Raw genomic sequence first — 23,213 nt, 5'->3', positions numbered from 1 at the left:
GAAATAATGCAGCACATATTGATATCAAGATAGAACGGTGACAAAACAAGATTAAAAGTGAGCAGCAATCATATATTGAAAAATATATCAAAAACCTGCTAATCCAGCAAGAAGATCCACTTTTGATTCAATATAATCAGAAGTTTTAGAATAAACAAATCACTAAAAATTAGCTGTAGTAAGACTCCAGAAGATTGGGTGAATTTCTGACTCAACAAACTTTCACATGATAAATATCATTTATGTACATAAAGAATTATTAATGCTATTTCATATTTCCTTTTTATAGGTTTTTCAATTTTACAGCTTTACTTTTGGCTGAAGGTCCAACAGCCCTCTGCAGAGAGCTAGACAAAAGCTCATCCAGAAGGCAACATTTTGGCTAGTATGGAAAAATCCATAAACATTTTAAAATAGTAAAATAAATGTTCATAATAATAGTTAGATATGAATTTACAGCTTTTTACTGTAATTCATCCAGATATATTCTATATTGTTTGAATCAGTAAGAAGACTGGCTTCTGTGCCTCCATGACATTGAAGACTATATCAATAACAGTCAGACACCCAACAGGTCCAGTCAAGCAGGGCAGGTTTCAGGGCAGAAGCCAGACAAAAGCAGTACCTGGTGTAACAAAGTGAGAGCTGGGAACGAGGCCCCACTCTGTCAAATATTACCTTTTCACAAAAACTGCAACAAATGCAAATGGAATGGAAATAGATAGTTATAATTTTATGTTACACAGTGTGCAAAATGGATACAGTAAATATAATGCAGCTAATGTTAGTTTATCTATATATGTAACTGAAACTTAGCACCACCTATCACTGTCTTCCAATATAATTCATACTTCCTCTTATGCAAACTCATAACTCACCATATAAACAGCAGCCAAATTTCCCTCAAATTACACCTTAAAGTAGGGAAAGACACATTAGACAACGTAATTCTCTCTATATATATATTAATATATTACATAAACTACCAGAAAACTATACAGAGGATGATGTTACTGCAAGTATTAGGGTTCTTTTATTGTTTTACCAGCTCTTGTCATTGATTGTGGCCATTCTGGGGTGTCAGATTCAAGAGGTTTTACTTCATCTTATTGGTTATATCAACCCCAGTGCTTTATCTGGTATCTACTGTATTAACTGTAATACAATTAAATAAGTTCCCTCATTACTATCTCACAATACAGTCAAACTGTCTTTCTTCACCATATGAAGTATCAGCCATAATACAGCCAGCACACATTCTCTTTCACAATATTGTGTAGTATCAGCAGGAATACAGCCAACACTTCCCCTCATCACCACCTGTAAGTATAACAGTCGGCAGTCTCTGACATCATCACCATCAGTTGTATCAGCCATAATACAGTCAGTGCTCTCTCTCTCTCAACATCATGTGTAGTATCAACCTCTTGTAATACAACTATCATTCTCTCTCATCACCACCCGTAGTAAAAGCTATACTACAAACTAATACTTTACAAACTAGCACCTCCATTATCCCTAATTAAAAATCTACTGCAGTGTGAAGTAGAAGAAACCTTGCAGCCAAGAAGCACAGCTGTGTTCACATCCCATCGTCAGTTTCCCCACTTGAATCAATTTTTCTTGTTTCCACTTCATTTGCATTGTTAATGTTTTAGAAAAAGACAGGAACATAAAGCAATGTCACCCCCACCGACTCTATAAATCCAAAATGAGATGGTGATTAGTGTGACAATATAATAGAAGTTAATGTACAGTATGAATTGTAACACAACACAGTTGTCAGTCTGGTGTTTGTAGATAAAGGATAAAAACTACATTCTTTCAGACAATAGCAGCAATAGCTTTTGTGGTTTTTGTTGCTTATCACTTGTAATACAGATCTGATCAAATCTACTTCTGAGAGCAAATGTTCTAACCATGACCATTCCATCATTTTATATTTTTAGGACCATATTGTCAGATGGTTCTTTTCTTTTATTTAAGAAAGTGAGGGTTTGACTTTCAGGGAAATTTGGTTGCTATTTTAAGTAGATCGACTGACCACATAGAGCAGGCATGAGTAACCTTTCACAAGAAGTGGATTGCACAAGACATGTCTCATCATCAGGCAGGCTACACTCCTAAAAGAAAATTCAAGATAACTTTTCATTGGCATGCCATTCAGAAAGACAGAGCCTTCCTTATTGGCTCAAAAATTCTAGTCGCATACGTGTGCATGCATATATGTGTAAGCTCTGTATAAGTGCTGTATCACAGTTTACAGCTTTTATCCTCCACCAATATGTTAATATCATCAATTAATTAGCAACTGGATTAGTTAGCAAGTGAGGCAGATAACCAACCAATTAACCAGTTCAATGAAAGACTGTTAATTCACATCTAGTCAGTGTCATTTGCCTGTATTTGTTTTCAAGACACTTAACCCTCGTCAGCTTATTGTATTTGTGGAGGTACAGCCACAAATGCATACAATGAGGGTAATTTATTACATTAGTTTATATGCTAAGTTCATATTCGCAGTTCAGATTCAGATAAGCATTCTCCTTTGAACAGTCTGCAAGCCTTCTATTGCTCATAAAACAAATCCCTCATAACATATCAATGAAAAAAAAATTATTAGGAGACTACTGAAGTGAATGTAATGTAAATGATTTCTAAATCAATATCCTACCCTACCCTACTCTTACTTTTTTTTTTTTTATCTCTGTACTTAGCAACATTTTATTCATGTGAGGTAGATGGCAGATAAAAAAATCTCCCCTTATAAGAATATTAGTCCATTTCAAAAGACCTGGTACCTATTCATAACAAATTAGGTGAAACTGAAGTACAATAGCAGTAAACTGAATTTGAACTCAACGCATATCAAAAAGTTGTCCAATAACTTCTTCACACAACCAAAAGAAAAACCTTTTGGCTCAACATGGCAAAGAGAAACCTTCATTCCTTTATAAGAGTTCAATATTCTTCGAAAATTATATGAGAGTTTGAAGATGGCAGAGAACCAAATTTTCCAGAAAAAAAGAATCAGGCTACATATACATAATGTATGTCAGCATGCATTACAGTTTTTGCAGTGTTATTTATGGCATCAAGTCTCATCAAACATGCACTTGCAGTTTCTTGCTTTTGGCTTTAAATGAAATGCAAATTTTAAAATCACTCTCATACAGAGTTTAAAATCAAGAAAAAGTAAAACATCAGAGCTATTATTGCTTTAGATATACAACAATAAACAAAAACTAAAATAAATGATAGAAAAAGTATTATTAAAAACTTGGGGAAATTCAATATATTTCATTGAAACAGTGGAAGCTGACAGTGTAAGAAATAAGTTAGGAGAGGTGGAGGTATATTGGAAAGAGGGGAGAAAGTGTAGAGGCATGGGGGAATAAATGTGGGAGAATGCAAAGAAGAAAAATATTAAATTAAAAAAAAGGAATATGTACCATTTTAACTGTTGTATAATAGCAATAGCACAATAGCAAAGACAGACTGGGAGTGGGGGAGAGAGACTGCATGGAAAATGGAAAATAAGAGATAAAAGTTGAAGAAAAAGCAAAGTAAGAGATAAAGTTAAAGAAAAAGGGAAAAAAAAAGCTGTCCACCTGCTTTGATTTTTAAGAATCAAGTAATCTTTAAAACAGATTTAACTACTTACTGTTTCACACTCACTCCAATAAACTACTACTGCTATTACTACCACCACCATTACCAATACTACAATTACCACACTGACACTACAATACTATCTACAACAACAACAACAACTACTACTATTTCTACAACCATCATCACCACCAGTACTACTACTGCTACCTACACCATAATAAGAATGAAATAAAATGGGGTTTTTGGTTGTTGTTTTTTTTTTGGGGTGGGGGGGGGGTGGAGTAGGGTTAATTGTTCTTTGTCAAAAGGATATTTTGAGTTTCCTACAGCAGAAAATAACACCACCAGCAAAGAACCCTCCACAAAAGTCATTTTGAGCTAGAAACAGAACCAAAATCTCTCTTGAACACATTCCACCGATTGAGAAAGAGGAAGAGCATAGTTGCTGAAAGTAGTCATAGATATATAAACAATGACAGTCATGGCTAGAATTCCATTGATCATAGTATTTGCTTGACCAGGAATAAGCTTTGAGTTGAGCTACAACGCCCTAGATATCAGTGGTGTAGAGGGGAGGAAAGGCTAGCTGAGAAAGAATGGTGACAAATAGGTGTGTGTGGTGGTGGGGAATGGAAGGAAATAAAAGAATTTGAGGAAATTTCATGAGCAAAACCCAATTATTAAAGGGACTAACAAAGGTTTGACACAAAAAGCAGTTGATAAAATTTGTAAGAACAGGTTTATCCTAAAGTTTAACATTCACATCATTCAAGATGTAACTTAAGAAATGGGATGAAGAGAGACGGGGGGGGGGGTATGGTAAACATAAATGTTAAAGGATAGTGACAGAGCAAATATAAGCAGTAGAAATGGGGTTCTACCAAAGAATCTCTAGAGTAACATTACTTGACAGATTGTAACTAACTCAGAAACCAAGAAGTCTCTCCTGGTCAAGCTGCTTCAAGGCAGTATTAAAAAGTTCCCAGACTAGTTCTGTACCACGCCAACACATGGCAGTACACAGTTGTGTGCACGGTGAGAGCTAGCAGTAACCTTCATGACAGCAGTGTGCTGAGTGACACTGCTGTGTTTACTTTGCAAGTTGTGAAATTTGTGTTTTTATCATTATGAGCATGCTGTAGTCTGTGATTTTGACATGGACAGGAAAGAGCCAACATGAAATTTTGCATTAAACTTGGGAAGTCTGCTACAGAGATGTTGAGCGTGCTCTGGCAAACTTAGGATGACGAGACAATGGGTCATACACAGTTTTGAATGGCATGGGTGCTTCAAAATTGCAAGAACCTCCCTGGAAGATGATGAGTGATCTGGAAGACCTGCCATGAGCATCACTCTCGGAAATGTATTGTACATCGAGAATTCATCCCCCAAGGTCAGACATTAATCAAGAGTTCTACTGCGACATTTTGAAGCATATGAGGGAGGATATCTGGTGAAAGTGACCAGATCTGTGGAGCATGAAGAATTGGATTATTCCTGATGACAATGCATCATCACCAAGCTCTCCTCACTCCTGAGTTTCTCACCAAAAACAGCATGGTATCACTTTTTCACCTGCCCTATTCATCAGATTTAGCACCTGTGGACTTCCATCTTTTCCCCAAGATGAAAATGCAGCTCAAAAGTCACTGTTTTAACACTGTTGTCTAGATCCAGAGTGAATTGCAGAAAGCCCTCGACTTGCTTATGGAAAATGACTTCCAGGCCCAATTCCAAAAGTGGCAGGAATGCTGGTACCAGTGTATTGCTGCACAAGGGGACTATTTCAAAAGAGATGATGTCAAAACTTAGATAAATAAATAATTTTTTATTAAACATAACTAGTCCAGGAACTTTTTGATATCCCTCATACATCTCCGCATTAAGAAGTCACAGCTCTGGTATTATGAACATGTTATTAGAATGTCACAGGAAAGACTTGCAAGATAGATTCTTTAAGCCAAGCTAATCAGCAGGAGACCTTGGGAAACCAAAAAACAAAATGGTTGGATAATATCCATAGTCTTGGCTGGTCATGCTTCGTAATCCAGTCAGGAAAATCTAATGAGAGTTGCTTCTGATAGACCCCTATGGAGGAGGTGCCTGAGGACTCTAGCTACATGACCCTCCCAGGTGGTGGGTGAAGTTGGATAAATAGAAATTGGAAAATAGAAGGGAAAAAAAGAACAAGCCAACAAAGAATTCCCTATATTCATGCTAAAGCTGCGAAAGATAGCAGTTAAATTTCCCTTATATCACACATTACCTTAGCAACAATGAAAGAAAGAAATAAAGAAGAAGAAGAAGAAGAAGAAGAAGAAGAAGAAGAAGAAGAAGAAGAAGAAGAAGAAGAAGATGATGATGATGATGATGATGATGATGATGATGATGATGATGATGATGATGATGATGATACTTAAAACTAGATTAGATAATGTTGTATTAGATACATAAGACTTGAAATAAAAGATGAGATAGTCATGACTGGAACGTCTTTAAAATCATAAATCTTCTCCACGAGGAATGACCTGGGATTAAGCAACAACAAAAAGATAACCTGAAAGAAATGAGTATATAAATAGAGAATAAAGACACCAGATAATGAAGAGTTGCATTTTGTTCAGGCTTTAAAAATTTATGTCCAAAATAATGTATAATGTTTGAACTTTGCCTACCATGGCTTACCTAGCAGGATATATAGACACCAGCATGAAGTTGAGAACTATAAATTATAGATTTGCATTCTTTATTTTCATCATTATCATTATTCTTATTTTTATTGTTGTTGTTATTATTATTATTATTAAGGCAATGAGCTGGCAGAATCATTACTGTAACAGAAAAAATGCTTTGCATCATTTTTCTAGTTTTATAGCCTGAGTTCAAATTCTGCCGAGGTCAACTTTGCCTTTCATCCTATGGGGGTTGATAAATTAAGTACCAGATGAGTACAGGGGTCAATGTAATCAACCAGTCCCCTCCCTGCAAATTTCAGGCCTTGTGCCTATAGTAAAAAGGATTATTATTATTATTATTATTATTATTATTATTATCATCATCATCATCTGCTACATCAGACAAAATGCTTAGCAGCATTTCTTCCAGATCTTTACATTTTGAGTTCAAAACCTGCCCAGGTCAACTTTCCCTTTCATCTTTTCAGGGTCAATGAAATAAAGTACCACTCATGTACTGGTGTCAATGTAATCAACTATCCTCCTCCCATTAAAAATGCTGGTCTTGTGCCAAAATTTGAAACAATTATTAACATAATTATTGTTATTATTGAACATTACCTAATCAATAATGTCCATAATGATAGTAAACTGTTTTCATTGATCAGTGTTTGTAAATGTTTTTTTTTTAAGAGAAAAAAAAAGCAATTATGTTTTTAATTAACTAATTTTTAGTCTATTATTGTTGTTTCCAGTAGCAAATAGTAAAGAATTTTATCTTTTTTATTTGGGGCCTGATGCACATTTCATACACATACTAAAAAAAAATTTTGGTAAGATCTGTTAAAAGAGTAGAACAATTATGGTTGATGCAATTAATGCTGTTTGTTGTACACAGGCTTTATTTTAAATTAGCACTGATGTGCCTTGTTGTACTCAAGAAGACAGATCCACCACAGCAGAATTGTTAATGCTCTCCTCCCAGTTGAAGGGGCTTTTGCCTTGTAAGAGCCCCATACTAGCGCCACATTAAAAATACTCATACTGGTGCCATGTAAAAATTACCTATGTTGGTGCAACATAAAAAGCACCCATGCCAGTACTATGTAAAAAGCACTGTGCTGGTGCCACATAAAAAGCACCGATGCCAGACCATGTAAGATGCACTCATGCTAGTGCCATGTAAAAAGCACCAAGTACACTTTATAAAGTATTTGGTGTTAGGAAGGGCATCCAGCTGTAGAAACCAAGGCAAATCCAACAGGAACCTGGTCTAGGTCTGTTAACTTGCCAGATCTGGTCAAACTGTCCAACCCATGCTAGTATGGAAATGGGTGCTAAATGATGATGAGGATTTATAAATAAAACTGTTCAGAAGCCTGCTAGCTGTATTTGTACCAAGAATTCCAAAGTCCAACTGTGTCACAGTTGATTCTGCCTGAGAATTATATTAAGGGTACAGGAGATTGTGGCATACACAGCCACTTATATATTAATGTGAAGAATAGGTAGTTCAGCCAATCTAACAGCTGAATACTAATCATCAAAACCGACAGAGATTCGATTCACTGTTTCTCCACTGAATGATATCAAAGTCATAAAAATATCAAATACACATGTGATAAAAGAACATTCTAAACACACACTTAAAAATCAAATGGATTTTAAAACACCTTTAAAGAGGATACTACGCATGTCTTCCTTGAAATATAATATTTGACTGTCTACATTTACAGCATATGAAATGAAGGAAGAAGCTCTGTACTTTTTTTTTTTTTTGTGTGTGCTGTATTCCACATAAAATTATTTTTCATCATTGCAGAAAACAGCATACATAAAACAGAGAGCTTAAAACATATTAGAAATTATGAGAAAATAATTTTTGTCTAGAAATTTCAGAATCATCAGTTTAGGTTTTATTGATCCTCTTTTATTGATCCTATTCACTGTCAAAGTGAGTGAAATACTATGAGATCCACAATAAAATACCTGATGGATATGAAAATAATTTTAATGCATATTTTGTTGCTATCCTCAATTTATTGACAGCCTTAAAAGGTTTCATATGAAAATTCATAACAATCCTTCACAATATTTTTTTTTTCTTTATTTAAGTTATATATTCAATAGTGAAGACCCTTTTTAATTTGCTAAACCAGTCAAAATCTGCCATAGCAACGAAGCTCAATTATTTATAACCATCATTATATATTTAGGAATCATCTTAAAGCAGTAGTTCTCATAAGAGTGTGGTGTGCATGAGAGTGAAAAATGCGAAGAAGGCAGACAAATTGTCATCTTCAATAAAAATTAAGATGGCTTCCAGCTTCTTAAACATGTCAAAACATTTTGGTGAAGAAAGAAGCATTATATGGATACCAAATCTATTTATTGTTGTGTCAGTAATAAAGAGAGAGAGTGGGTGCCAAAAAACGTCACTAATATATTGGGGCAAAACCGGTATTTTTGAGTTTGAGAATCACTGATCTTAATGTAGTAAAGTTGTGACAATAGCAAAGAAGCAGTTGTACTCTACACCATGCCTACAAATGAAAAGCACACAGCTAAAATCTCCAAAGTCGCTACAAATTTTAACCCTTTAGCATCCAGGTTACTGCCAAATGTAATGTACATTGGTTCGCATTGTTTTGAATTTACCATGCATTACATCAAAGCTTTGAGATTTCAACGATGTGATTGTCTATTTTTAGAATGACATTGCAGAGCTGGTGTGATAGGCTGGATCTGGCATGTTTGAACATAAAACTGATAGACATCACTAGTTTAAATGCTAAAGGGAGAATGATCGCTTTTTTCCTCAGCTGATTGTTCTTTGTAAAGGGAATCAATCCCAATACTAATGAAAAGATAGAACTAAATTTCATTTAGATAGACTTGAGTTATGCTGTTTTTAAAATTCAGACCATGTGAGCAGATGTACAATAGCTTAATTTTCACTATCTACTTTCTTCCTTCAAAGACTCCCTTACTCATGCCGACATGATATGGCCAGTTTGAACATAAGACTGGAAGAATATTAGAGCTGGATAAGAGAATCTCTGATAATTTCTTTATAGCAAACTATCTCTCTCTTGTGCACACACGCACACGTATATATATGACACTGGCAAAATTGCATTCCTCTAAGACTAAGCTTTTCCTTCAAGGACAGAAAACACTTCAGTAATAATCAGAAAAGGGCTAAAATAACAATAATAATGAAACAATAATGACTAGAGAACTATGACATGTGGTTAATTCAGGTAAGGATATTGAGTCAATTTGGTGAAACAATGTTGTTGAAAGCAATAGAGACAACTGACAGGAGCATTCAAAGAGAATTAAGGAGAGAAAAAAACAAAAAATGAAAAGTAAAAAAAAAAAAAATTGAACATAACTATAATCAGGAATTAGGTTATGGATTCATAAAACTAGAATGTAGTTAATTGATAAGGAGTTAACCCCTGAGTGAAACAGCTAGAAATAAACTCTCAAATCTTTCCAATTTATTCTTTGAAAATTGGATATCACAAAAAAACAAATAAAAAACAAAAATGTTTGAGGGCTACAATAGTAATGACGGTGATGGTGACTAACTCCAATATATGCATAATAATCTAGAGGCTACAGGTTTTACAAAACATTTCTTTTTAAATGTCTTCAATTAAAAGATGTTTCCAAATTAATAAACAAATATAAAACAAAAATAATTCTCATGCTGTTCGTCAATTCATTTGGAATGTATAAATTTAGTTCATAGTAAACACTAATATTTTTTTCTTTTTTTGGAAGATGCTTGTCTATTGCAATTTTTTTATTTTGTTTTCTTTTATTTATTTATTTATTACTTCTTTTTTTCTTTTTTTACATGTTGTGATTTAGTAATTTTCATTTCCTAGATAAGTTTTTAATTGTTAGCAGTTCCACAATAATAGCTCTGACAAGGTAATTGAAAAGGAAGTATTAGCACTGCTAGATATATCATAATAATTACAGTTGAAGAGGAGCTTGCAAAGCTGCTCCACTGATACAATGGGAATGGGGTGGTGGGAGGGAGAGAGAGAGAGAGTTAGTTTGCCTAAATCATTCTCACATCCATCATGTTGATAATTATCACTTCATAATGTTCCACTTGCTTTTGAAACACAAAAGACAAAACCTACTATATGAGTGAATCAATGTAATAAGAAAAACAAGTAATAAGAAAAACAACAGAGCAGCTGTTTGCTAGTTAAAAGATGTAAATGCTTAATATATATATCTATCTATATATATATATATATATATATATATATATATATATATATATATATATATATATATATATATATATATATATTTGTATGTATTTATGTGTGTGTGTGTGTGTGTGTATAAATATATATATATATATATGTATATATATATATATATATACACACACACATACACACATATATACTCATATATGTATGCTCAATTATAATAAAACAAACATAATATAAAGTCATTCACAAAAACATGTACAGATCTTTACATGTATCAAGAAATATTTATTTATAAATACTTAAATAATTACACATGTACAAACACACATCCAACAATAACAAGCATTCATAGATATTAATGCTGATGATGTTTTGAAAAGATGGAGAGGTGATTAGCAAAAAGATAGACAGACATGGAAAAGGAAGCCAATCTGTGTTTTGGCAAAAGGGATATGGCAGCAGTAGGTGTTAGTGCTAATTGAGGATTAGGCTGCAGTTAGTAAATGCAAAGGAGTAGGGGTTACTATGAAAACATCAGAAGTTGCTAAAGGAGCACACATACTGTTGAAGAGCCAGAAGTTTAGAGGGGTCACAGAGGAAATGTTTAGTTGTCATAATATGATTTCTGAAGTTAAAATTAGTAGGGAACTGATTAAAGGAACTACAAAACACTTGGCATTAGACAATGCTTCATTTCCCAGAATACAGAGGTATTGTATTGAGTTGTTAATTGAGTACGGTACCAAACTGAAGCTAAGATACAACCAGTAGTAATGCTAGAGTAGAGGACTTTGGGCATGTTTGCAAATTAGATCTCCAGCATAGATGAAGAACTAATCTAATCTATGCAACATCTTTTATCTTTTACTTGTTTCAGTTACATGGTTCAAGGTTCAGACCCACTATATAGCAACCTTGGACAAGTGTCTTCTGCTATAGCCTCAGGATAGCCAAAGCTTTGTGAATGGATTTGGTAAACTGAAAGAAGCCTATCATATATGTGCGTGTGTGTGTGTGTGTGTGTGTGTGTGTGTGTGTGTGTGTGTCTTTGTGTTTGGACCCCACCACTGCTTGACAACTGGTGTTGGTTTGTTTATGTCCCTGTAACAGAGCAGTTTGGTAAAAAAAAAAGACAGACTGAATAAGTACCAAGCTTAAGAAAAAATAAATACTGGGAGAAATTTGCTCAGCTAAACTCTCTAAGGCAGTGCCCCAGCATGGCCACAGTCCAATGACTGAGGCAAGTAAAAAATAGAAGACAAAAATCAACAAGATAAGGTTTGGGACTTTGAGCTTTTATAGTATTGAGTTCAAACCTTGCTATTTTATTGCACAGTGAAAAGCATCTGCCTCACTTTATCAAGTTATTGATGACTTTGCTATTTTACAATTAAGAAGTTAGCAGTAGAAAAGGTCATCCAAGTATAAATACAAATGGAATAATAATAAACAAGTGTAAGGCAGCGAGCTGGTGGAATCATTAGCACGCCAGGCAAAATGCTCAGCAGCATTTCATCTGTCTTTACATTATGAGTTAAAATTCCACCAGGGTCAACTTTGTCTTTCATTCTTTTCAGGGTCGATAAAATGAATACCAGTTGAACACTGGGGTTGATGTAATTGACTTACCCACTCCCCCGAAATTCCTGGCCATGTGTCAAAATATGGTAGAGTAAAAAAATTAACAAAATCATCCTGACAATGACAAGTCCCTTAACCCCTTATGGGTTGTTGGGGCACTTCAGCCATGCAGAGTGTCTAGAATGAGAAAGCCTGGCAGAGCCCATCCCTCTCCAGGTTAAACTCATTTCTACAGCTGAGTGGACTGGAGCAACATGAAATGAAGTGCTTTGCTCAAGAACACAACAGATCACCCAGTCCAGGGATCGAAATCACAATGGTTGTGAATCCAACACCCTAACCACTAAGTGACATACTTCCAGTAGTGGTACTCCTTTCTACAGCCAAGTAAACTGGAGTAACATGAAGTGTTTTGCTGAAGAACACAGTGCATCACCTGGTCTAGGAACTGAAACCACAATCTTACGATTGTGAATCCAACACCCTAACCACAAAGCGACGTGCTTCCACTAGTGATACTCATTTATACAGCTGAGTGAACCAGAGCAATGGGAAATGAAGTGTTTTGCTCAAGAACACAACAGATCACCTGGTTCAGGGATCAAAACTTCAATCTTACAATCGTGAGTCCAACACCCTAACCACTAAGCCATGTGCATCCACACTAAGTTTTGTCCTACCTACATACAAAGATGGAAAATTGAAGTGTAAAAGGGAAATGGGGGAAAATAAAAGAAGACTTGAGCCTCTGTGTATGTTTAAATAAAATCCAATTCATCTTTCAGATTTACTTCTGGACAAGTTAATCAGATTGAAACAATATTTGTACTTACATTCACACAGTAATAATATGCAGACTATTAACACAGCAAGGATAAGACCAATCAGAGGTATATATTACAAGAAACATGCAAATGAATAAAGGATCCTCTATGCAGCCACTCAACTTGTTAGATGTAGTAACCTAATCTCCCTCACATCACACCCTACCACCTCAAAACAAAAATTTTAAAAGACTTTGGAAAATATAGTCCCATGCAGACTGGAACACGTTTGAGATGATAAGTCTGTTCAATCAGGAAAGATTTGGAGCTAAACAATAACAATAGCATATAAGTACAAATAAAAACAAAAATAAAAGCGTTTTAACATACACAGAGCTGTAAGAGTACATAAAATTTCACAAAACTATCAACACACACATACACACAAATATATATGAACCACAAATATGCACAAGTACAGACACTTCACACCCAACAAACATATAGTGCAAGCACATACAGAAACATACAGATCACATACAGAAACATACAAATCAAAATGCTTACACATACACAATTAAAACCAATTGTGGTAATACATAACTGCACACACATACAGAATACAGTAGAAGCAGACCTGACACCATAAGGATGGACACACAAACACACACACACACACACACGCACACGCACACGCGCGCGCACAAATGGAGAGAACAGCTAGTAATAAGTCAAATGAGCAAAGACTAATTGGAAGAGATTCAGGAAAATAAAATAAAATTTGCATAGTAAGTGAAGAGAGAGAAGAGAGCTAAGGCAAAGCTGGAGAGAAATTAGGATAATGAAATATAAAATGTAAATTCACATGCAAATAAAATAGAAGATAAAATATGGATTTATTGAGCACTGTCCTAAACTCTAGCACTGCTGCCACTTGAAGGTTTAGACAACAGAGAAGCAAATCAACAGGTTATTCTTAAACATTTTGATAAGAAAAATGTTAATAACTTTAACCAGATTTTCTTTAAACAAAACAAAGGAGCTGCCTGCTAGAGAGTTTCAGGAAGAGACTGTATTGGTAGGTACATGAGTGACAGATGTTAGCATAAACAAGCAAGACTCCTTTTTTGCTCAAACAACACAAGACAGAAATCACAAAGCAAAGATAAGCAACTGGAAGACTGAGAAACTGATGAAAGTACAACCAGTTTTATTTACTATTGAGCAGTTTAGTTTCAGATCAAGACATTACGGCTAAATGAAAGAGTAGAATGAGCAGTTACCGAATCCTACGCTTGCGTTCCGTCTGTTTGATGATGTAGCTGGCCTAAGGGAGGAGGATAGACACCTCGCACAAACTGTTGATAATGATATGGATTCCATGAGCTCTGCATGGGAAAGAAGATTGGCTAGTGAATACTACTAATAGCAGTTGAAGAATTAGAATTAGAAGAAGAATAGTAAGAAATCAGAACAATTGAAAGAAATTTTAACTTTAGATAGTCATTGAACAAATGAATAGTTTTAGAAACTTAGGGAGAATTGGTATTCACATCTGTTGAAGAATTGAACCATGTAATGACAATGTAGCCAGAACAAAATGTAAGTCCTATAAGGAACAAAACCACTCAGATCAATGACATGTAGGACCTACAAGTGCATCTAACAACTATACAAGAACTGAATCGCATAAAGCACCACAATCCAGAAGAGGAAAAGAAAAATTCTAAATAAAACTTCTATGCTGGTGTCCCAATATAATCCAATATGAGTTGCTAGAACTAGTAAAAGGGAAGTGGGGGAAAATAACAAACAAAACAGACAAAAACCAACAACAGATCCTGTTGGAAATCGTAACAGAATAAGGCAACGACTTATGTATTGCAGCTTTTATTATCCAACAGTCAAGTTAGTGATGTGCAAAGAGCATCAAAAAACAAATCAAAAGTAGTTATGCAGCAAGGTGAAGATGACCACACACTCACACACACACAAACATATATATGGGGATGCCAACAGGAAAACTAAAACTCACAATATCAGTATAAGTACATTTTCATTAATCTTTAGCAAAAGCAACCGTGACTCAAGGGTCAAGAGTTTCGTGTGATAGCACTTATCAAACTTGAGGAGTGCCAACATAACTCAGCCCTTGAGTCACTCTGTTACCTCTGCAAATGAGTAATATACATATATCTTTTATCTTTTACTTGTTTCAGTCATGTTGGTGCACCACCTTCAAGAAGTTTTAGCCAAACAAATTGATTTCAGTACTTATTTTTCTTTAAGTCTGGTACTTATTTTATCAATCAATTTTGCTGTATTGCTAAGTTATGAGGACATAGATACACCAACACTAATTGTGGAGCAGTGCTGGGACACACACATGCAGTTTGTCTTCCAAATTCACTCACAAGATTTTGGTTGGCCCAAAGTTATAATAGAAGACACTTGTCCAAGGCACCATGCAGTGGGACTGAACCTAGAACTATTAGGTTGGAAAGCAAACTTCTTACCACACAGCCATCCCTGAACACATCGGAAAATTTCTTACCTAACAGCCAGGCCAACACCTATATATACTTCATCATCATCATCATCATTGTTTAATGTCCATTTTCCATGCTGGCATGAGTTGGACAGTTTGACTGAGGTCTTGAGAGCCAGCGGCTGCACCAGGCTTCAATCTGATCTGGCAACATTTCTGCAGCTGGATGCCCTTCCTAACACCAAACAATTTGCAAGTGTAGTGGGTGCTTTTTACATGTCACTGGCACAGGAGCCAGTCAAGCGGGCCTGGCATTGATCATGTTCGAACAGTGCCTTTTATGTGCCACTGGCACGAGAGCCAGTCAGCGGGTACTGGCATCAGCCCTGATTGGTTGGTGCTTTTTATGTGCCACCGACACAGGAGCCAGTCAGGCAGACCTGGTATAGACCACATTCGGTTGGTGCTTTTTACGTGCCACCGGCACAGGAGCTAGTCAGGGGGCACTGGCCACAGCTACGGTATTGGTTGTACTTGACTCAACAGGTCTTCTGAAGCATATCATATCGCACAACGCGTCAGGGGTATTCTTAAAAGGGTCGGACATGTGTGGCTGTGATCTCACTTGGGTCTTCTCAACCACAGCATATTTCCAAAGGTCCTGTTCTCCCGTCATTGCCTCTGTGAGGCCCAATGTTCGAAGGTCATGCTTCACCACCTCATCCCATGTCTTCCTGGGTCTACTTCTTCCACAGGTTCCTTCTACAGTTAGAGGGTAGCACTTCCTCACACAGCTGTCTTCATTCATACATAACTCATGACCATACTAGCGCAGACGTCTCTCATGCATACCACATTTGATGCTTCTTATGCCCAACTCTTCTCTCAGGGCACTCACACTCTGTTGTGTATGCACACTGACATTACACATCCAGCAGATCATACTAGCTTCATTTTTTTTCAAGCCTATGCATGTCTTCAGCATTCATGGCCCATGTTTCACTGCCGTGTAGAATGGCAGTTCGCACACATGCATCATACAGTCTACATTTCACCCTGGGCAAGAGGCTATTAGTTGCCAGCAGCGGTAGGAGCTCCATGAACTTTGCCCAGGCTATTCTTACTCTAGTCACTACACCCTCAGAGAAGCTACCCCCACAATAGACTTGATCGCCTAGATAGTGGAAACTATTTACTTCTAGTTTCTCCCCCTGGCATGTGATCAAACCTGTTTTCTGTACATCTTTAGTGCTTACTGCCCCAGTGCATCTGCCACACACAAAAACTATTTTCCCGGTTAACCTTCCTTTGATATTGCTGCACCTTTTATGTGTCCATAGGTTGCACTAGGTACATCGTATGGAGTTTCTACCCACGCCTTTTCTACAGATTGAGCAGGGCCATCTACCTGAAGGGGGTTGTGATTTTACTGCCTTCCTACTTACTAAGACTTTGGTTTTGCCTAGGTTAACCCTTAGGCCCTTCAATTCTAGACCTTGCTTCCACACCCTAAACTTTGTCTCCAGTTCTGGCAGTGACTCAGCTATTAGAGCAAGGTCATACTTAAAGAAATATATATATATATATATATATATATATATATAATTGTTAAACAGGATGTCAAATATTAAGGCAAGGCAAATATCTCATACACAATATTATTACAGGAAGAAATTCAAAATCTTACAGCTGTTTCTGGGATATCCTTGAGTAAGGGATATTTCCTCATTACATGTAAGCACAAATTCTTCTGCATTTTTAAATTCTTTCATAAATCTAAATGTAAGCTCACCTCTCACTAATAGCACCTACATACATACAGCTGTGATCATTAACGCATACCCCTTCTATATCTCTACAACTCCTATCTCTACCTTATGTTTTACCTCATATCTATTGACCGTACCTCATCACACTATAAGATTAATATTAATCCTTTAATTTATCCTTAATTTATTTTAAACCTTAAACCAAAAAATCCCTTAATATAAACCACTAACTCTAACTCCCACTCATAAATAATTCTTCTTTTCTGGACCACCTACACACAGAACTCCATTGCTAAAAATAAGTCTACAGCCACTGACCTTAGCTAGGACGGACACAAGCATTTACTATTAAATGTCCTCTACAACAACCTTAGACTTTGAAACCACCAGACATCTACAACACTCTTTAAATCTTTTTCATTTTACTCTTTTTTTTTTTTACCCTTCTTCCTCTACCTCCTCATCCTCTCTATCTTCTCGGCTACCCCATACACAATTCTTAGACACCATACACATATACACATTACCTTATCATATATAGCCAATCCTTAAAATCCCCCCTACATCACTCTATCCACCCCTCTTTCTATTTCTTTTCTTTTATCTTCTTTTATCAATTAACAGCCACCTCTGCTACCATTCTGTTATTGAATGTTGATATGCTTGCATCTTTTTCTTGGGAAGTCTACTATATAAAGACTTCAACCCGCATGGATATATGCAGGATTGCACCTAAAAACTTACACCCCTGAATATATGCAGGATTACACCTAAGAACTCATGGTTTGGTTTCTTCGGAAAGTTGAACTATGAACTTTTATGCCTCTTTTTTCTTCTCTCTTTCCATCTCCCTATTCTTTTACTCCCTTCCTCTATGTTATCATCTTATTGAGATATACCATTCTCATTTTCCATTTTTTTTTTCCCCAATTTGTTTCTGATTACGGAATATCCCATACTCAAGGATATCCCAGAAACAGGCATAAGATTTTGAATTTCTTCCTGTAATAACATTGTATATGACTTGAGATGTTTGCCTTGCCTTAATGTTTGACGTCCTGTTTAACAATTATATATCAGTTTCTATCCACCAAATCTACTTACAAGGCTTTGACCAACCGGGAGTATAGTATAAAACATTTGCCTAAAGTCACATTGCTTTGGGTACAGTGGAAAGTAACCCTAAAAACTATGTTGTTGGGAAACAAAACCTCTTAAATACAAAACCTGTACTTAACCACTATGCCATATGCCCACGGGCATATGGCGTAATGGTTAAGAGCACGGGCTACTAACCCTAAGATTCAGATTTCAATTCCAAGCAGTGACCTGAACACTAACAATAATAATAATAATAATAATAATAATAATAATAATAATATCGAAAAATACCTTAGGAATGAGAACCCAGGTTCGAAATTTCCCCAAGACACCTGAAGAAGGCTGGAGGGTATATCAGCTGAAACGTGTTAACAACAAACAAGATGAAGACAAATATCCATCGAATGTAAATAATGTAATATCATCTTTGTTTCACAGCATCCATCCATCTTTGACTTCTATTCCCCAGAGGGTTGTGGGAGCAGAGTCCTCAGGCACCTCCTTCATAGGGTTCAATCAGAAGCAACCATCATTACACTTTCCAGCAGGATTCCCAAGCATGAACAGCTGGGATTATGGATATTATCCAACCATCTCATTTATGGTCTACCCTTGGTCTCCTGCCAGTTGGCTTTATTTGAAGAATCCAACCTAACATTCTAATCACATGTCCAGAGTACCAGACCAGTGACTCTCACAGTATAATTATTTCTAATTAGCTTTTGTTATGCTAACTACATTATGTTAACACTAACTAGTGCTTTTCTTTGTAGTTTCTCTCAGTAGTATAGTCCTTAAAATATGCTAATTTTCATAGCAGTTTATATACAAACTTGTACATCAACTCAATGATTACTATGAACTATACTTTGCTGAGATATAATTAGCAATTTCTCACAGTATCTTATTATCTCAGATTCTTTATCTTCTGATATATTAAAAATACCATACTCTATTTATGATATTTAACAAAATCTATTTGCATAAAAACGATTATTCTTTTCAGATTTTACCTGTCTAGAATCTAATAATGATTTTCTACATAGACACAAGGACTCAAATTTCAGAAAAGAGAACAGTCAGTTATAGTGAACCAAATGCATGATTAGTACTTTTATTTCATTAAACCCTAGAGGTATGAAAGGTAAAGTTACCCTAAGCAGAATTTGAACCTAGACTGTAAAGTGTTGGAACAAACAATGCAATGCTCTAAAAATTTTGTCAATCCACCATAAAACATTAAAGACTGTAAAGAGTTGGAACAAACAATGCATTGCTCTAAAAATTTTGTCTATCCACCATAAAACATTAAATTTTTTAATTCTAAATCCAACAAAACTATACAGGTAATACATTAAATATATTCAACAGACAAAGTAATATACTATAATTAACTTAATTTTGTTATACATATGTAACTAAAAGTAACAGAAATAGCCATCCATGATGGACAGTTTACCAGAGTTATAAAAATAGTCACTACACTTAGAGTTATTAAAAATAGTTACTACCTATGTTAAGCCAATGTACAACAGCAGCACTGTGTTGATTGTCTTAACAGAAAATTTCTTTAATGCCCATCTGAAATATTAATATGCTAATAACTGCGTACGTACATACCTGTAGTGTGTGTCACACTTAGTTGAAAGGAAGAGGTAAAAAGAGAGAAATAAAACTTGTTAAGCAGAGGAAGTATAGTGAGAGGCAATGCGGCAAAGAGGAGGGAGTGAAAGAGAGAGAGAAGGTTGATAGCGCTGAGAGGTAAGAGAAATATAACACATTAAATGCAGGAGGATGGGTGAGAGGCAAGGAGACATAGAGGAGGGAGAGAATTGGAAGAGAGAGAGAGAGAGAGAGAGTTAGAGAGAAGAATGAGTGAAGAAAGGGAGTGGATAAGGAATAATAGTGAAAGAGAATGAAACCGTTCTCATATCATCATAGAGAAAATGCTGGAAAACTTTTCGTTTTCAATGATATACAATAAAGCGGTAGAAAATATGAAAATTGCAAAAAGAAATGTTGCCTATCTATCTATCTGACAGTTTTTCTATCTGTCTCCCTCTCTCTCTCTCTCAGCAAATAGCTGTGGATGTTATTGTTACTTTTCTACAGTTGAAGGGAGAGGTAGAAAGAAAAAGAGAAATAAAAGGTGTCAAGCAGAGGAGGTATAGTTGAAATCAGCGGCAAAGCAAAAGCAAAAGAGAGAGAGAGGGGGAGATAGAAAGGGAGTGAGAGAGAAAGAGAGAGTGAGTAGTAATTGAAAGGAAGGTGGCAACCACCAGCGCAGGATACTTCGCTGCCTTCTTCAGGAGGCAACCCCAATTCAACACGGTGAATTAGAAACAACACTCAAACTGGTTAGCAGGACAGGAAAATTCAAGGAGGGAGTGGAACTCACTGACTACAGGTGGTACCAGTTAAATAAAAAAAAACCTCAATGCTTACACCTCCTGGGGATGTGGAAGTGAGCACTGTACAATGTGCATGTATATGAACTGTTGAATTTTAAAAATATCAAATTATATTGTATAAAACTTTATGATTATTAGTAGTATAACACAAAAAAAAAAATTATTTGATAGTTTAATATGGCCACCATTTAAAGATGCTTACATTTTTTGTACTTTATACAATTTCCCAGGGTCCTGCTTATACATAATTATTCGATAGTTATTAAATGAAGTCACTATTTACAGATGCTTACATTTTTTTTTTTGTTTTCCATGAGGTTTTTACAGGTCCAGCTAGTTTTTACTAATATATGAACTTTTTCAAACACAACCACAAAGCATACATTACATTGCATGCAAGGAGCATTTGGCAAAAGCAGCATGGAAATAAAGTATACAGTCAACTGAGAAATATCAGCTCATGTATAAACCACTCCACAGCATAATGAACAAGAAGACAGAGCTTAATGAACAAGAAGACAGGCACAGAAAGAAATTCTTGTTATCACTTTTTGGGGCAACATAAAAATAACCAGTGATGTCACACACTGCATGACAGCCACTACACTTTCACCTCAACAACTACAATATAATTTGTAGAATGTAAGTGATAAAATGCCCTCATTTTTCCTAATACCCACAACCATGTATCAACCATATTCAACCAATACACCAAACCTGCATTGGTTCTATAAACAGAGATCTTAAAGCATCCACCATAGGGACAGCTTTGTCTCTACCAACAGCTAATATAAAAAGAAAAAAACACACACACACACACACTTCTCTTATTGAGAAAATATCATCACACCTCACCCTCTTAAATATGAGCAATACCCAACTAGATCACACCCCACCATGATTAGGCTTCTATCAAACAAAATATCTCCTGACAAAAGTAAATCCTGAACATAGCTAGAACTGCATACCAAAGGCTAGCCCTTCTCTTCACGGTTAGAAAATACTTCAACACCCCATGTACTGACACTCTACAGAGCTCACCTAAGGCCAACAACAGACTATATTGTTCCTACCTTAGGTTGCTGTTAGGTAAGTTAATAAAGGAAGTGAACTTTATAGAAAGTAGCCTAAAAGTGATAAACTATCTTCATAGTACTTCATAGTATATTAAAAAAAAGCATGTGGCTTAGTATTTAGGGTATTCAGTTCACAGTTGTATGGTCATGAGTTCAATTCCCAGCGATGCGTTGTGTCCTAAAGTAAGACGCTTTATTTCACATTGCTCCAGTCCACTAAGCTGACAAAATGAGTAGTACCTGTATTTCAAAGGCCAACCTTGTCACATTTTGTGTCAAGCTGAATCTCCCTAAGAATTATGTTACGGGTCTGTGTTTGTGGAGTGTTCAGTCATTTGAATGATAATTTCATGAGTAAACTGTTCCATTGATCAGATCAACTGGAACCCTCATCATCATAATTGATGCTTTGTAGCAAGGTTGGAAAATTTACCTGCCAGGGGAGAGGGAGGAGGTGAGAGCTTAATCAGATAGACCCTAAAAGAAAGTTGAGTTGATGACTGCTAAAATAGTCATCAAATTTGCATATATTAGGATCACAGTAACACCTTATTAATAAAATAAATAAACAAGCAAACAAATAATTAAATAGCAGAAACTAGATAATTTCTCAGCTGCAACACTTGAATTGGTTCCAGAGCACCTACAGAGTTATGAAACCAAAATATCACATCCAAAGAGAGATAATGAGTTGGTGACTGCACTAAACACTTTTGATTAAATCTGTGTAATTTACAAAACCATAAACCTTAAAATCCTGGAGATTTTGCATAACATTAGGATAGTTAATATATACAAGGTCTGATCAATAAACATCTAGACTATTGCCATAGTAATGAAGCTAAAGCATGCAGAGTGAAGACGCTTGGCAAAGATTGACCTTGAACTCTGCTGTGCATGTGCACTAAATTTTAATATTTTAGCTCACTTCCACTGTTTACAGCAGTGCTTGGAAGGAAGGTGTGTGGCATGTGATCGTCGCATTGACCATGACAGAGAAAGATGTCATGGCAATACCTGCTCAGAGGCCTACACAAAGTTGCAGAAAGTGTATGGAGAGGAGTGTATGAGCCACACACAAGTGTACGAGTGGTTCAGACATTTCCAAGATGGTTGAAAAAATGTCGACATTGACGAATGCTCTGGGAGACTCATGACCAGCAGAACTGAGAAAAACATTGCAGATGTGCATGCAGCTGTGAAGAGAAACCGTCAAATCACCATCTCTGAGTTATCAAAGGATGTGCGGATTAGTTACGGTTCAGTTTAGTGCATTATCACTGAAGATTTGGATATAAGATGCGTGTCTGCCAAGTTTGTGCCAAAACTGCTTTCAGCTGACCAAAAAGACACTTGAGTTTCAGTTGCACAAGATCTCCATGATTGTGTTGAGAACGATGAAAACTTTTTGAAAACCTTGTGTAGGTCTCTGAGCAGGTATTGCCAAGCTTTTGGCAAAATTTGATGCAGATTCTCTGCTCAACTT

At 35.9% G+C, this 23,213-nt stretch overlaps 1 protein-coding gene across 11 annotated transcripts in view; it reads right to left on the bottom strand.

Moving 5' to 3' along the window:
• LOC106882607 (signal peptide peptidase-like) overlaps positions 1 to 23,213 on the bottom strand; it is a 350,046-nt gene that overhangs the window by 74,222 nt on the left and 252,611 nt on the right. For 7 of the 11 annotated variants that reach the window (XM_089354542.1, XM_089354545.1, XM_089354547.1 and 4 more), the window contains one exon: positions 14,166 to 14,270. The exons of the other annotated variants lie outside the window; for them this stretch is intronic. In XM_089354542.1, the coding sequence (XP_089210668.1) occupies positions 14,166 to 14,270 (105 nt within the window). The remainder of the gene's footprint in view (positions 1 to 14,165; positions 14,271 to 23,213) is intronic. 11 annotated transcript variants of the gene reach the window in all.

The sequence above is a fragment of the Octopus bimaculoides genome, chromosome 1 (assembly GCF_046866305.1).
Source record: "Octopus bimaculoides isolate indiv1 chromosome 1, ASM4686630v1, whole genome shotgun sequence".
Classification (NCBI taxonomy): Eukaryota; Metazoa; Mollusca; class Cephalopoda; order Octopoda; family Octopodidae; genus Octopus; species Octopus bimaculoides.
Note: the sequence above shows the minus strand (reverse complement) of the source record. Positions and strands in the feature narration are given on the sequence as shown.